Source organism: Salmo salar, chromosome ssa02, assembly GCF_905237065.1.
Source record: "Salmo salar chromosome ssa02, Ssal_v3.1, whole genome shotgun sequence".
In the NCBI taxonomy this organism is placed as follows: Eukaryota; Metazoa; Chordata; class Actinopteri; order Salmoniformes; family Salmonidae; genus Salmo; species Salmo salar.
In genome coordinates, this window is record NC_059443.1 from 80,093,351 (window position 1) to 80,107,363 (window position 14,013).

Consider the following 14,013-nt stretch of genomic DNA (forward strand, 5'->3'; position numbering starts at 1 on the left):
AATCCATTATTTATTTTAGACAGGTCTAAAGAAACATGATATGAATAAAATGTAGTCTATTTCAGAAGAACAGAATACCATACTCTGTAAAAGTTGTCCTTATGTTAGGTCCTGATATGGCTGTGGGCTACACTAGTTCATTTAGCAGACAAGATTTGCTTAGAATTCCGTGTCATTATTTTTTAAATTATTTTATAGTATGACGAATACAATTGAACACAGCTTAAGCAAGTTTAGTTGTGATACAAACGTTGGGATATATGTTCTGATTTTTAATACATTCTAAGCCTGCATGATGGGACTCTAATGCCGATTTGAAAATAGTTGCAAGCTGCACACACTTCATCAGTCTCTCATTCAAAATTTTGACAAGCACTTGATATTCTCATCAAGCCTCGAATTTCCCGGCGACGTCCCCCCTTGTGTGGCCGTAATGCATCATGGTGCCCTTGGGCTGAATATAACAATTATAATTCCCTTCTCCCAGCTGCCGTGCGCCGAAGCACCTCTCTTACATGGCTCTCTCGGATATCTCAATTCTTATTAGCAAACGCCCGTCACGTGATCTGGTCCTTCTCACAAGAATTTCAGCTGAGAACTAGGCTACAAGTGAAGACCGATACATCGGGGGACGGAATTGCGCAAGCCCCTCTTTTTAGAATTCCGAGGCGCATATTGAAGAACTTAGAACGGTCCACATTTAGCCTACTTTACGTCAACCAACAAGATGAGTAGGCCTAACAAACAGCAAAAGCAATTGCCTATGTCAATCTACTATCCCCCATAGTACAAAAGTTGACCTATTCTATTGGTCAATTTGTCCTTCTGTGCAAGAAATAAATATTCCAAACATACTCTGGGACAGTTGTGGGATGCGATTGATCCCAAATTAATACAACCACTTGAGGCTGATGCAACAGCTCAGAACGCTTAGCTTAAAAATGTTCAACTATTAGGCTATTTCGCCACATTATGAGCGTAGGAATGCACAAACGGCAGTAGGCTATAAGAGCCAATGTTACAAAAATGAAATCAATTAGCGGGAAAACACTTCTCGAAGCGACAGCAAATGCCATTATGCATGTAATGCTTTTTTATAAAAAGGTGCATTTTTATTGGTGAAAATGATCTTCCCCAAACTTGAAAGTCACGGGCAGCCTATGTATGCCAGTTAGGCTCTCCACCAGTTATAAAGCAAATTAATGTGCTTAATTATAAGAAGTTATTTCGCTACTTTAGTTGTGATACAAACCTTATGAAAACATATAGGCCTATGGGCTGGGCTTCATGAGGTGTGCGACTATGATTTGAAAAAGTCACACAAACAAAAAGGCAAACGCTGTTTCTTGCCTTACTGCACGAGCTGGGCATTATCCACAAGTGACAGTGCATCATTCACAAGTGACAGTATATCATTCACAAGCTAATAGTCACCTATCAGACTATTCTTGATTTAATGTTGTCTTTACATCTACTAAATAATAACTGTGTGAAATTAGTTTTGATTTAGAATGGACCATTATCATGAAGTGTTTGATTAGCTTTTGGATTACATTTGCATTGATCCCAGAGTGATTGGAGATTAGAATGCTGAGTACTAGGCAGTTAAGCAAGTTTGGTAGGCTACTAATAACCATCAGCTGCATCAGCGCTTGGAGAAGCCTAATTACTGTGACTAAACGGTCACGTGGAATTTGACTGCCATCATGACCCCCAGTGTGGCAGTAATACGGTTACCATAACGTTCTTGTCACCTCCCTGACCAAGGCCCTTCTCCCCGATTGCTCAGTTTTGCCGGGCGGCCAGCTCTAGGAAGAGTCTTGGTGGTTCCAAACTTCTTCCATTTAAGAATGATGGAGGCCACTGTGTTCTTGGGGACCTTCAATGCTGCAGAAATTTTTTGGTACCCTTCCCCAGATCTGTGCCTCGACACAATCCTGTCTCGGAGCTCTACGGACAATTCCTTCGACCTCATGGCTTGGTTTTTGCCCTGACATGCACTGTCTACTACACCACTTTTGTCCTCCTCTCCCTCAACTTCTCTCTTTTCCTCCATATTGATGTCCCTCTCACCCTCCTCCTCTTGGACAATTACATTGAAAGCACAGGCAGGCTTCCCTCCAATGGGTATTCTCTCATGACTTTTAAGACTTCTTAGCTGAGTGAATCCCTCCCCACACTGAGTGCAGTGATAAGGCTTCTCTCCACTGTGTGATCTCTGATGATTCTTTAGGCCTCCTGCGACACGAAAACTCTTTCCACACAGAGAGCAGTGGTAAGGCTTCTCCCCTGTATGTATTCTCTCATGTTCCTTAAGGCTTCCAGAATGATTGAAGCTCTTCCCACATTGGGTGCAGTGGTAAGGCTTCTCTCCACTATGTACTCTCTCGTGTCTCTTAAGGTTTACTTTCTCACTGAAACTCTTCCCACATGCTGAGCAGTCAAAAGGTTTTTCTCCAGTGTGTACTCTTTGATGATTCTTCAGGTTAGTTGAGGAACTGAAACTCTTCTCACATTGAGGACAGGGGTAACTCCCACAACCAGGTGGTAGTATTGATTCTGTGGAAGTGGGCTCATTGACTGAGTCTGGGTTGGGGATCTCTCCTGTAAGAATATGAACAGATATAGGTTAAGAAACAGACAGAGGAACAAAGGCTTTAAGTTTAACAATGTAGGATTAACAGAGTATTGAAATAATACTTTGCAAGGGGCTTGTTGCATTGCACATAGATAATGCCATTGTCAAATTACAATGCATTGCGCAATTTTTTATTTTTTTATTTAACCTTTATTTAACCAGGTAAGCTAGTTGAGAACAAGTTCTCATTTACAAATGCAACCTGGCCAAGATTAAGCAAAGCAGTGCGACAAACAACAACACAGAGTTACACATGGAATAAACAAGCGTACAGTCAATAACACAATAGGAAAAAAAAGTCTATATACACTGCGTGCAAATGGCATGAGGAGGTAAGGCAATAAATAGGCCATAGTAGCAGAGTAATAACAATTAAGCAGATTAACACTGGAGTGATAGATGAGCAGATGATGTGCAAGTAGTGATACTGGTGTGCAAAAGAGCAGAAAAGTAAATAAAAACAATAGGTGGATGAGGTAAGTAGATTGGGTGGGCTATTAACAGATGGACTATGTACAGCTGCAGCGATCGGTTAGCTGCTCAGATAGCTGATGTTTAAAGTTAGTGAGGGAAATTTAAGTCTCCAGCTTCAGCGATTTTTGCATTTCGTTCTAGTCACTGGTAGCAGAGAACTGGAAGGAAAGGTGGCCAAAGGAAGTGCTGGCTTTGGGGATGACCAGTGAGATATACCTGCTGGAGCACGTGCTACGGGTGGGTGTTGTTATCGTGACCAGTGAACTGAGGTAAGGTGGAGCTTTACCTAGCATTGATTTATAGATGACCTGGAGCCAGTGGGTCTGGCGACAAATATGTAGCGAGGGCCAGCCGACTAGAGCATACAGGTCGCAGTGGTGGGTGGTATAAGGGGCTTTGGTAACAAAACGGATGGCACTGTGATAGACTGCATCCAGTTTGCTGAGTAGAGTATTGGAAGCTATTTTGTAGATGACGTCGCTGAAGTCGAGGATCGGTAGGATAGTCAGTTTTACTAGGGTAAGTTTGGCGGCGTGAGTGAAGGAGGCTTTGTTGCGAAATAGAAAGCCGATTCGAGATTTGATTTTGGATTGGAGATGTTTGATATGAGTCTGGAAGGAGAGTTTACAGTCTAGCCAGATACCTAGTTGTCCACGTATTCTAGGTCAGAACCGTCCAGAGGAGTGATGCTAGTTGGGCGGGCGGGTGCGGGCAGCGAACGGTTGAAAAGCATGCATTTGGTTTTACTAGCGTTTAAGAGCAGTTGGAGGCCACGGAAGGAGAGTTGTATGGCATTGAAGCTCGTCTGGAGGTTAGTTAACACAGTGTCCAAAGAAGGGCCAGATGTATACAGAATGGTGTCCTTTGCATAGAGGTGGATCAGGGAATCACCCGCAGCAAGAGCGACGTCACTGATATATACAGAGAAAAGAGTCGGCCCAAGAATTGAACCCTGTGATACCCCCATAGAGACTGCCAGAGGTCCGGACAACAGGTCCTCCGATTTGACACACTGAACTCTATCTGCGAAGTAGTTGGTGAACCAGGCGAGGCAGTCATTTGAGAAACCAAAGCTATTGAGTCTGCCGATAAGAATACGGTGATTGACAGAGTCGAAAGCCTTGGTCAGGTCGATGAAGACGGCTGCACAGTACTGTCTTTTATCGATGGCGGTTATGATATCGGCAATGGTCGGTAGCCATTTTTTTGGGGCACTCGCATTACCTCTTACACATAAAGAAGTCTGAGGGGTATACTACAAAGCAGAATCAATGAGTTAGCCAGCTAACTTGCCTAAATATTCAGAATTAACATTTTATTCAACATCCAAAAACATATGTTTACATTTCTTAACCTGTTGGGGCTAGGGGGCAGTATTTTCACGGCTGGATAAAAAAACGTACCCGATTTAATCTGGTTACTAATCCTACCCAGTAACTAGAATATGGATATACTTATTATATATGGATAGAAAACCCCCTAAAGTTTCTAAAACTGTTTGAATGGTGTCTGTGAGTATAACAGAACTCATTTGGCAGGCAAAACCCTGAGACATTTTCTGACAGGAAGTGGATACCTGATGTGTTGAATTACCTTTAAGCCTATGCCATTGAAACACACAGGGGTTGATTAATGTTTTGGCACTTCCTATTGCTTCCACTAGATGTCACCAGCCTTTACAAAGTGTTTTGAGTCTTTTACTGTGAGATCTGACCGAACAAGAGCCTTGGAACAGTGATGGCCGATTAGACTCTGGCGCGCGAGTTCATGTTGGGTACCCTCGTTCCAATACGTTATAAAAGAGAATGCATTCGTCCACCTTGAATATTATTCATGTTCTGGTTAAAAAAGGCACTAATGATTTATGCTATACAACGTTTGACATGTTTGAACGAACGTAAATATATTTTTTCCCCCCGTTCATGACGAGAAGTCCGGCTGGCTTAGATCATGTGCTAACAACACGGAGCTTTTTGGACATAAATGATAAGCTTTTTTGAACAAAACTACATTCGTTATGGACCTGGGATTCCTGGAAGTGACATCTGATGAAGAGAATCAAAGGTAATGGATTATTTACATAGTATTTTCGATCTCTCCAACATGGCCGTTTGTCTGTATAGCAAAGCGTATTTTTCTGGGCGCAGTGCTCAGATTATTGCAAAGTGTGATTTCCCAGTAAGGTTATTTTTAAATCTGGCAAGTTGATTGCGTTCAAGAGATGTAAATCTATAATTCTTTAAATGACAATATAATATTTTACCAATGTTTTCTAATTTTAATTATTTAATTTGTGGTGCTGACTTGACTGCCGGTTATTGGAGGGAAACGATTTCCTCAACATCAATGCCATAGTAAAACGCTGTTTTTGGATATAAATATGAACTTGATAGAACTAAAAATGCATGCATTGTCTAACATAATGTCCTAGGAGTGTCATCTGATGGAGATTGTAAAAGGTTAGTGCATCATTTTAGCTGGTTTTATGGTTTTGGTGACCCTGTCTTTGAATTGACAAAACATTACACACAGCTATTGTCAATGTACTCTCCTAACATAATCTAACTTTATGCTTTCGCCGTAAAACCTTTTTGAAATCGGACAACGTGGTTAGATTAAGGAGATGTTTATCTTTCAAAGGGTGTAAGATAGTTGTATGTTTGAAAAATGTGAATTTTGACATTTATTTGGTTTCAAATTTGCCGCTCTTGAAATGCACCTGCTGTTGATAGGGTGCACCACGGGTGGCACGCTAGCGTCCCACATAGCCCCAAGAAGTTAATGAACCAGAAAATCAATGGTTATTTTGGGTTGTTCAACTCTCTGAACCAAAGTGGATGTTAGCCTGAATTTACCTGAGTGAACAGAGTCCCTGTCCTCCTCTCGCGCTTCCGCCTCCCCCTCATTGATTTCTCTCTCCTCCTCCTCGTCTTTGACAATCACATTGAGTTCCACTGTTTGATTGCAGTCCCCCAGCTTCACTGACAGCAACTCTGGACCCCGCTGTGAGCTTCTCTGGGCTGGAACACCACAACCTGGTTCAGACATGGTAGGCTGGAGGTGGATCTAAAAAAGAGGAGACCGAAAGAGTTCAGGGTGATTTTCACAAACCTAGATCGTGGTATAGCTCCAGAAAAGACAACAAAAGTGTATCTAAGCCAGCTAACCACACATCCCGTCCAGCAGGAACCCATTTTCCATAAAATAAATATAGAAATGACGGTAACAGCCAGTCAGATTAAGCTATAAGTAAAGAAAACCACTGGCTTTTGAGTACAAGCATATTCAGTTCAAATTCATTACTAATATCTGATACACTCAGTGATTGAAATTACCACCCCATCCTCAGTAGCCTATTCAAACATTCGCCTATAAGCAACACAAGCATTTTCTTACCACAAAATCGCCTGGCTATTCAAGTTGAATAGATTAGGGGCAATTCCAAGGTAACAGAGTGATGCTGAGACACAGAGTTGTCACTTTAAAAATGTATGAAAAACCAATGAATGCAAAGTTAAACAAACCATACAACTCCATGGGAGCACAAGGACTATTTCCACTGAACATTCTATAAGGTTAAACAAACCATACAACTCTATGCACAAGGCCTACTTCTAACAATTTCCACAAACAGCACAAACCATCATTCTGTTACCAAACTTTGTATCTGCACCGTTCTTCAAGTCAATGTGTTTTTGTATCATTTTCAGTCTTAATTGTTAAAAGTAGTTTAGAAATGTTTGGTTTAATTCCATCCGTTCATATGAAGTGTAAGAATGATGAACAATGTTCATCCACTAGGAGCAGTGGTATAGTGTTGAGAGATGATTGTCAACACAACAAAACAAGAGCAACAGTATGGTGTCTTTAATAGTCAATGTATACAATCACTCACTGTGATATAGCTTCCCACTGGTAACACTCAAAATAATTAAAGAGCAGTGGACTGTTTTATCAAACCATCAGCATTAAAACACTCAATAATAAAAAAGTAGCTTTCCCAAAACCACATTCAAAATTCAGCAAGGTGTAAGAAAGTATTTCACACTCAGTAACCAATAACACAAGTTGGTGAAATATTAAAACAGTCATTCAACCATAACCTTGTAGATAATCAACCTTAGATTGTCAGATAAATGGGAGGCCCGTCAGGAAGTCCACGATCCAGTTGCAGAGGGAGGTGTTTAATCCCAGGGCCCTTAGTTTAGCGATGAGCTTGGAGGGCACTATGGTGTTGAACACTGAGCTGTAGTCAATGAACAGCATTCTCACGTTCCTTTTGTCCAGGTGGGAAAGGTCAGTGTGGAGTGCAATAGCGATTGGTCATTTGTGGAACTGTTGAGGCAGTATGTGAATTGGAGTGAGACCAGGGTGTCTGGGGTGATGGTGTTGATGTGAGCCATGACCAGCCTAGAGATGTGAGTCCTACGTGGTGGCAGTCATTTAGACAGGTTACCTTGGCATTCTTGGGCACAAGGACTATGGTGGTCTGCTTGAAACACGTAGGTATTACAGACTGGGTCAGGGAGAAAATGTCAGTGAAGACACTTGCCAGCTGGTCAGCGCATGCTCTGCGTATGCGTCCTAGTAATCCGTCTGGCCCTGTGGCCTTGTGAATGTTAACTTATTTGAAAGGTCTTACTCACATCAGCTATGGAGAGCGTGATCACACAGTTGTCTGGAAAAGCTGATGCTTTCATGCATGGTTCAGTGTTGCTTGCCTCAAAGTGAGCATAGAAGGCATTTAGCTCTTCTGGTACGCTTGTGTCACTGGGCAGCTCGTGGCTGGGTTTCGCTTTGTAATCTGTGATAGTTTGTAAGCGCTGCCACATCCAACGAGCGACAGACCCAGTGTAGTAGGATTCAAACTTGATCCTGTTTTAACGCTTTGCCTGTTTTATGGTTTGTCGGAGGGCATAGCAGGGTTTCTTATAAGCGTACAGATTAGTGTCCCGCTCCTTGAAAGCGGCAGCTCTAGCCTTTAGCTCAGTGCAGATGTTGCTTGTAATCCATGGCTTCTGGTTGGGATATGTACGTACAGTCACTGTGGGGACAACATCGTCGATGCACTTATTAATGAAGCCGGTAACTGATGTGGTAAACTCCTCAATGCCATCAGATGATTACCGGAACATATTCCAGTCTGTGCTAGAAAAACAGTCGTGTAGCTTATCATCCGCTTCATCGGACCACTTCTGTATTGAGCGAGTCACTGGTACTTCCTGTTTGAGTTTTTGCTTGTAAGCAGGAATCAGGAGGATGATTTGCCAAACGGACAGCGAGGCAGAGCTTTGTATGTCTCTCTGTGTGTGTGTGTAGTAAAGGTGATTTAGAGTTTTGCACAGGTGACATGCTGGTAGAAATGAGGTAAAACTGATCACCGGCCACTAGGTGTGCCAACTCTGGATGAGCATTTTCTTGTTTGCTTATGGCCCTATACAGCTAGGCGAGTCACCATTAAGTTTGCCGACAACACACAGCGTGGTGCCAGGACAACAACCTCTCCCTCAACGTCAGCAAGGCAAAGGCGCTGACAGTGGACTACAGGAAAGGAAGGGCCGAACACGCCCCCATTCACATTGACGGGTCTGTAGGGGAGGGGTCGAGAGCTTCAAGTTCCTCTGTGTTCACATCACTAAGGAACTATCATGGTCCAAACACACCAACACAGTCGTGACGAAGGCACGACCATGCCTCTTCCCCCTCAGGAGGCTGAAAAGATTTGGCATGGGGCCCTCAGATCCTCAAAACATTCTACAGCTGCACCACTGAGAGCATCTTGACTGGCTGCATCACCGCTTGGTATGGCAACTGCTTGGCATCCGACTGCAAGGCACTACAAAGGGTACTGCGTACGGCCCAGTATATCACTGGGGCCGAGCTCCCTGCCATCCAGGACCTCTATACCAGGCGGTGTCAGAGGAAGGCCCGAAAAATTATCAAAGACTCCAGCCACCCAAGTCATCTCTGCTACCGCACGGCCAACAGTACCGGAATACCAAGTTTGGCACCAAAAGGCTCTGGAACAGCTTCTACCCCCAAGCCATTAGGCTGCTGAACATTTTCTTCACCATAATTAAACTAATGATCTTCAGCTAAAATGTGTTAATAATCTGCTTCCGTAGTCAGAACTATCGATATATTCCAGCTCATGAATTTCCTGAATAGCTGTATTTGCAACGGTGGCTACTTCTTATCATCACAGAGTTTACACCCAGAGGAGCGTCGCTGCTCATTTTGCATCCCTTAAAGAGTAGCCAATCAGCCTAAATCCAATAGATTTTTCATATTGGACACAAACTTTGTGTTCAAACTCATCTGTTTTGTATGCTATAGACTCTAGTGAGTAGACTGGACCCTGGTTTTATAGACACACAATCGATTATGTACGGTGCAATATTTATGTCCAATATGACAAACAAGTGGATTAAAGCTGATTGGCCACTAAGGGCCGCAAAATGAGCAGCGATGCTCCTCTGGGTGTAAACTCAGTGGACTTGGAAACTAAAAGTGCTCCTGAGTAGAATGGACCTTTTACTGCAGCACAACGTACAGAAGATAAGAGTACACACACAAACAACACTATTGAACATTTAGCATTGAAAAAAATATTTAAAAAAAAAAAAATCCCATAATATCTTAAAGAATAATGAAATATTTTATATATGATAACAAGTATAAAATATATCGATAATTCAGCACTAATTATTAATTTACAAAGTATACCCAGAGAGGAAGAGAGAGGCCCAACTCGGCTGCAAATCTGTCTCCCTCCAGCAGGTGGCGTTTCTCATTTCGACCACCAAGCAGGTTTTGTATGGAGGTCAATGAGAGTGAGTCGAATTTGGTCAACAAAAAAAGCAATGACTTAACTGCTACACTAGATGTATTTGATCAAATAAATGTTTAAGTCATTATGACTTAAACAACCCTCAAATATTCAAAAACGGATTACAATAATGAGAAGAGGCCACCAATTCAGAGAGCTAGACAGACGTTTTACGGACAAACACTCCCATTATTAGGGCGGAGAGACGCATCTTGTCAGTTTATCAATAATGTTTGGTAAACATGACGGGACTCTTATTCTGAAGGATTCCAAAAGATCCATGATGACAACCGGTCAAAGAAGCGAGTTGACGGAAATGGCGACTGTGCTTGGATCTGAAAGCGTGACAAGTGAAGTGTGTGACAATGAATGGAAAATTGTGAAATCAAAGAATGGATCAAAACGGGCAAAAGTTGTAGTAGAAGACAAGGACCGGTCCAATAAGGCATTTCTTATTGTACTGCATTTTTTGGACAAGGAGGTTCATTTGGGAATTCCATTTTTAATACTGAGGACTGTGAAGAAAGCAGTGGGAAAGGTGCCTACGTCAGAAGTAACCTGTATTGATCTTCGGAGTAAGGCGCCTGCCAAAGGAGTTATAGCTGGAGTCTCATTGGATATAGATGACGAGTCCCAGGAGTGGTCAGTGCACGTCACCTGACCCGTATGGTGAATGGAAGGAAGGAGAAAAGCCTGTCGATATTATTGTTGTTTGATGAGACTCTACCTGAATATGTGAAGCTTGGTATTGTGAGGTATGCGGTGAGAGCATTTATGTCCAAACCATTATAGTGTGGGAATTGTAAAGGATATGGTCAAATGTTTGCAGATGGGAGAAGTATGGTATTAAAGAATCTGTGAATGAAAAATGTTGCAACTGTGGTGGGGATCCTACTTCCTTGAATGTCCTGTTAGGGAGGTCGAGGTGTCAAGGATCAGGGCTGTACAGTGGATCTCCTATGTGGAGATGATGAAGAGAGCCGAAGGGGCAAGAGTGTTGAAGATATGGTGGTGGATGCATTGCAACCAGTCGCTAGTGTTTTAAGTCAAATCGAGTTATCTGGATACACTTATTGTAAAGAAAGTGGATTGTGGGCATTTATAGCCACAGTGATTAATTGTACAGCACAAGTGTCTAAGAAGTCCAAGAAGCTGGATATCATTATATCTGCAGCAGATATGTTATCGGGTCTCCGAGACTTCACGGCAGAAGCACTGCAAGGACTATTGTCGCTAGGAAATGTCCCGTCCTCACAGGAGTCTTCTGAACCTGTTTAGAAGTTTAGTGACCTTTTTTTCTTCTTTAGTATTATTTTTATTTTATTTTTACAGGAAAGTAGGTTGATTTTGTTAAGCAAATTTCTTTTATGCAAACTATTATATAATAATACCCGGATCCTTATCATCCACCCCACAGGTGGTGGCGGAATGCACATCTAATTGTTGAGAACGCCATTATACCATAGAAGATCCATGACCTGGAAATACTTAGTTATTCTTGCCTACGTCATAGAAAGAACAACGAGACAGATATTTCACTGGATGTATAAATATGAAGCATCGGCTTGGTGGTTCAACTCAAGCCCACTGGCGGGCAGTGGGAGAAGATGGAACAAGATGGATTTTGACCTACATTCTGCAAATTGTCTCTATCGTTAAACATTTTCTCTCAATACAGTTCTGTTCCCAAAACTATAATCTGTTATGAACAGAGTTGACCAAGTTTTTTTTTTTTTATGTAGGAGTGAACGTCCAATTGAGTTACTGCGCATTTCACAGAGTAGGGTTCCCTAACGGAAATATGCAGATATGTGCTAGAACGGGTCAATAGGATCTCGCTAGCTCGTGCTTATTCTGCCCATTATAATCTGTTCCCATTTGAAACGACAGGCTGTGGTTTATATTGGTTTAGTTATAACAAATCTTTGGCCTTATTATTTTGATGGAAACCCGAATTTTGAGTCTTATCTAGACATTCCTTCTTAATTTGCTTTGAAAACGTTATGGAAAAATGGTTACGCCTTGATCACGTCACCACCATCATTGCATTTTGGTGCACCAGAAGTACATTAATTAATTTAACGGAACAATGCGTTTGCTTTGCTTTGCAGTGCGTTCTGTGTGGTGCATACGTTGAATTTATCGAACGTATGCATAAGTGTATGCGTGGACGGCTTGGCAGAAATGGTAGCTGAAGGTTGATCTTCGTTACACACATAGCCAGATGATGCTGTGTACCATTTTGCGCAATGACACTGTAGGTTTGTTCAGGGGATTAACTGTTTGCATAAACCGGTAGCCGGGTAGTTTAGCAACGGTTAGTCCTAATTTTTCTAGCTAGCTACCGAGATAGGTTAGTTATAACACAAATATTTGTGGCTAAACAATGAGCAGCCGGTTAGCTAGCTAGCCAATTCCTCGCTACAGTCATTTTACTCACGATGAGTCGACAGCTGGCTAACTATTAAATAAATGTCACACTTCAATCGTGACCCTGAAATAAAAAAGTTAGCATGTTAGCTAGCTACACGAACGGGAGATGTGTAGCTAGCTAACTGGCTAACGGCTAGCTAGCTGGGATAACAACAAAGCCAGGCCGCGGCAACCACTGCCGTTTCATCATTGGATGCGTTGGTTTACAGACCGTGCTACAAGCAGAATTTAAAAGAAAAAAAGTGTTAGAAATTAGTAATAGGTTACCTGGAACTGATTTCCTGTAGCTAATGTTTGGCTGAAAAGAACTTCAGGAAATGGTTAGGTCTCGTAGAGCAAGCGGGGAAAATGTATCCACTTTCCGAGTGAGTTTGGTCTGGATTATGAGATGCTGCAGGAAATGTTCGTGAGCGTTGTATCAGCGGTGTCATTGTGCATGTTTTACCGGCCTCTGACGGAAAGAAGTCAGGCAAAACTAATGCAAATAGCTTTCAACCAAAACAAGACAGCTATCATTACATTCTATCTGCAGTGTGATGTTATATTATTACAGTGTATAGCATCTGTTATCCTTATTTATTATCATAATGTTACTATACTGACTTGTCAACGATAAATACAATCTACCAACAAAATACACTTTCAACGAAGAAGAGGCATTAGACAGTAGCCATGAAGTGCCATTTAGTGCTTTGAAAGGCTGGTCATGGCTCACAACAGCATACCGTAGACCAGGTATTACAAATGTGATTCACATTAATAAACAGTACATTTATATTTTTTCCCCCCTCGCCCGAGGAGCCTCGTTTCACTGCCAAAAATACAATTAAACCATCGAGTGTTCAGCGAAATAACAAAATGTCAAATACAGGTAGCCAAGTCAAATAATTAACATCACATTAACCGCTGCTCTCTCGCGGTAATTCCACTAACGGTCCGTGTGTAGCCAAACGTAGCTGCTGCTCATGTTGGTATCTGTACTGACGGCGCAAAAGCCACGACAGGGAGACATAGTGGCTTGGTAACGCGCGTGCAAGCAGTTGCACCCGACGCCACTTGGGTACACTGCAGCATTCACTGAGAGGCTCTTGCTGCCAGGGGGGAATGCCTGACAGCTTGAAATACGTTTGACACTACAGATTTTTTTTTTTAAATTTAGTTAAAGGCCCCTGAACTTGTGTATTTTATGCACTATGCAATGATACGGGCAGCTACCATGTAATGCTTTTACAACATACAGAAGTGCGGTGGTTATCAAGGGGCAGTGTTGACACGTTTATTTGAGAGATGAGCTTAAAGTTTTTACTGACCATAATCACTTGTCTGACCGCTTGCATGATGACGAGTTTCTCACACCACTGGCCTATCTGGGAGATGTTTTTTCTCACCTGAATGATCTGAATCTAGGATTACAGGAACTCTCCGCAAGTGCGGGACAAAATTGAGGCTAAGAAGTTGGAGCTCTTCTCTGTCTGCATTAACAAGGAACACACAGGTCTTTCCATCATTGTATGATTTTTTGTGTGAAAACTCAAGCTTACGGACAATGTCAAATGTGATTTAGCAAAGCACCTGAGTTGGGTGCGCAATTACACAGGTACTTTCCCGAAACGGATGATGCAAACTGGATTCGTTATCC

At 42.2% G+C, this 14,013-nt stretch overlaps 2 protein-coding genes across 2 annotated transcripts in view; both read right to left on the reverse strand.

The window, feature by feature from the left end:
• LOC106594712 (zinc finger protein 135-like) lies at window positions 1-13,018 on the reverse strand. The gene is made up of 3 exons (XM_014186109.2): window positions 12,642-13,018; window positions 5,968-6,178; window positions 1-2,604 (listed from the first exon to the last, which is right to left on the reverse strand). Exons 2-3 carry the CDS (start codon window positions 6,158-6,160, stop codon window positions 1,751-1,753), a joined length of 1,047 nt encoding a protein of 348 aa, XP_014041584.2. The 5' UTR covers window positions 6,161-6,178; window positions 12,642-13,018; the 3' UTR covers window positions 1-1,750.
• The window catches only part of LOC106594703 (zinc finger protein 883-like), a 24,545-nt gene continuing 21,408 nt past the window's right edge, over window positions 10,877-14,013 (reverse strand). The window contains exon 4 of the mRNA XM_045713338.1: window positions 10,877-10,898. Within this exon, the coding sequence (XP_045569294.1) occupies window positions 10,877-10,898 (22 nt within the window). The remainder of the gene's footprint in view (window positions 10,899-14,013) is intronic.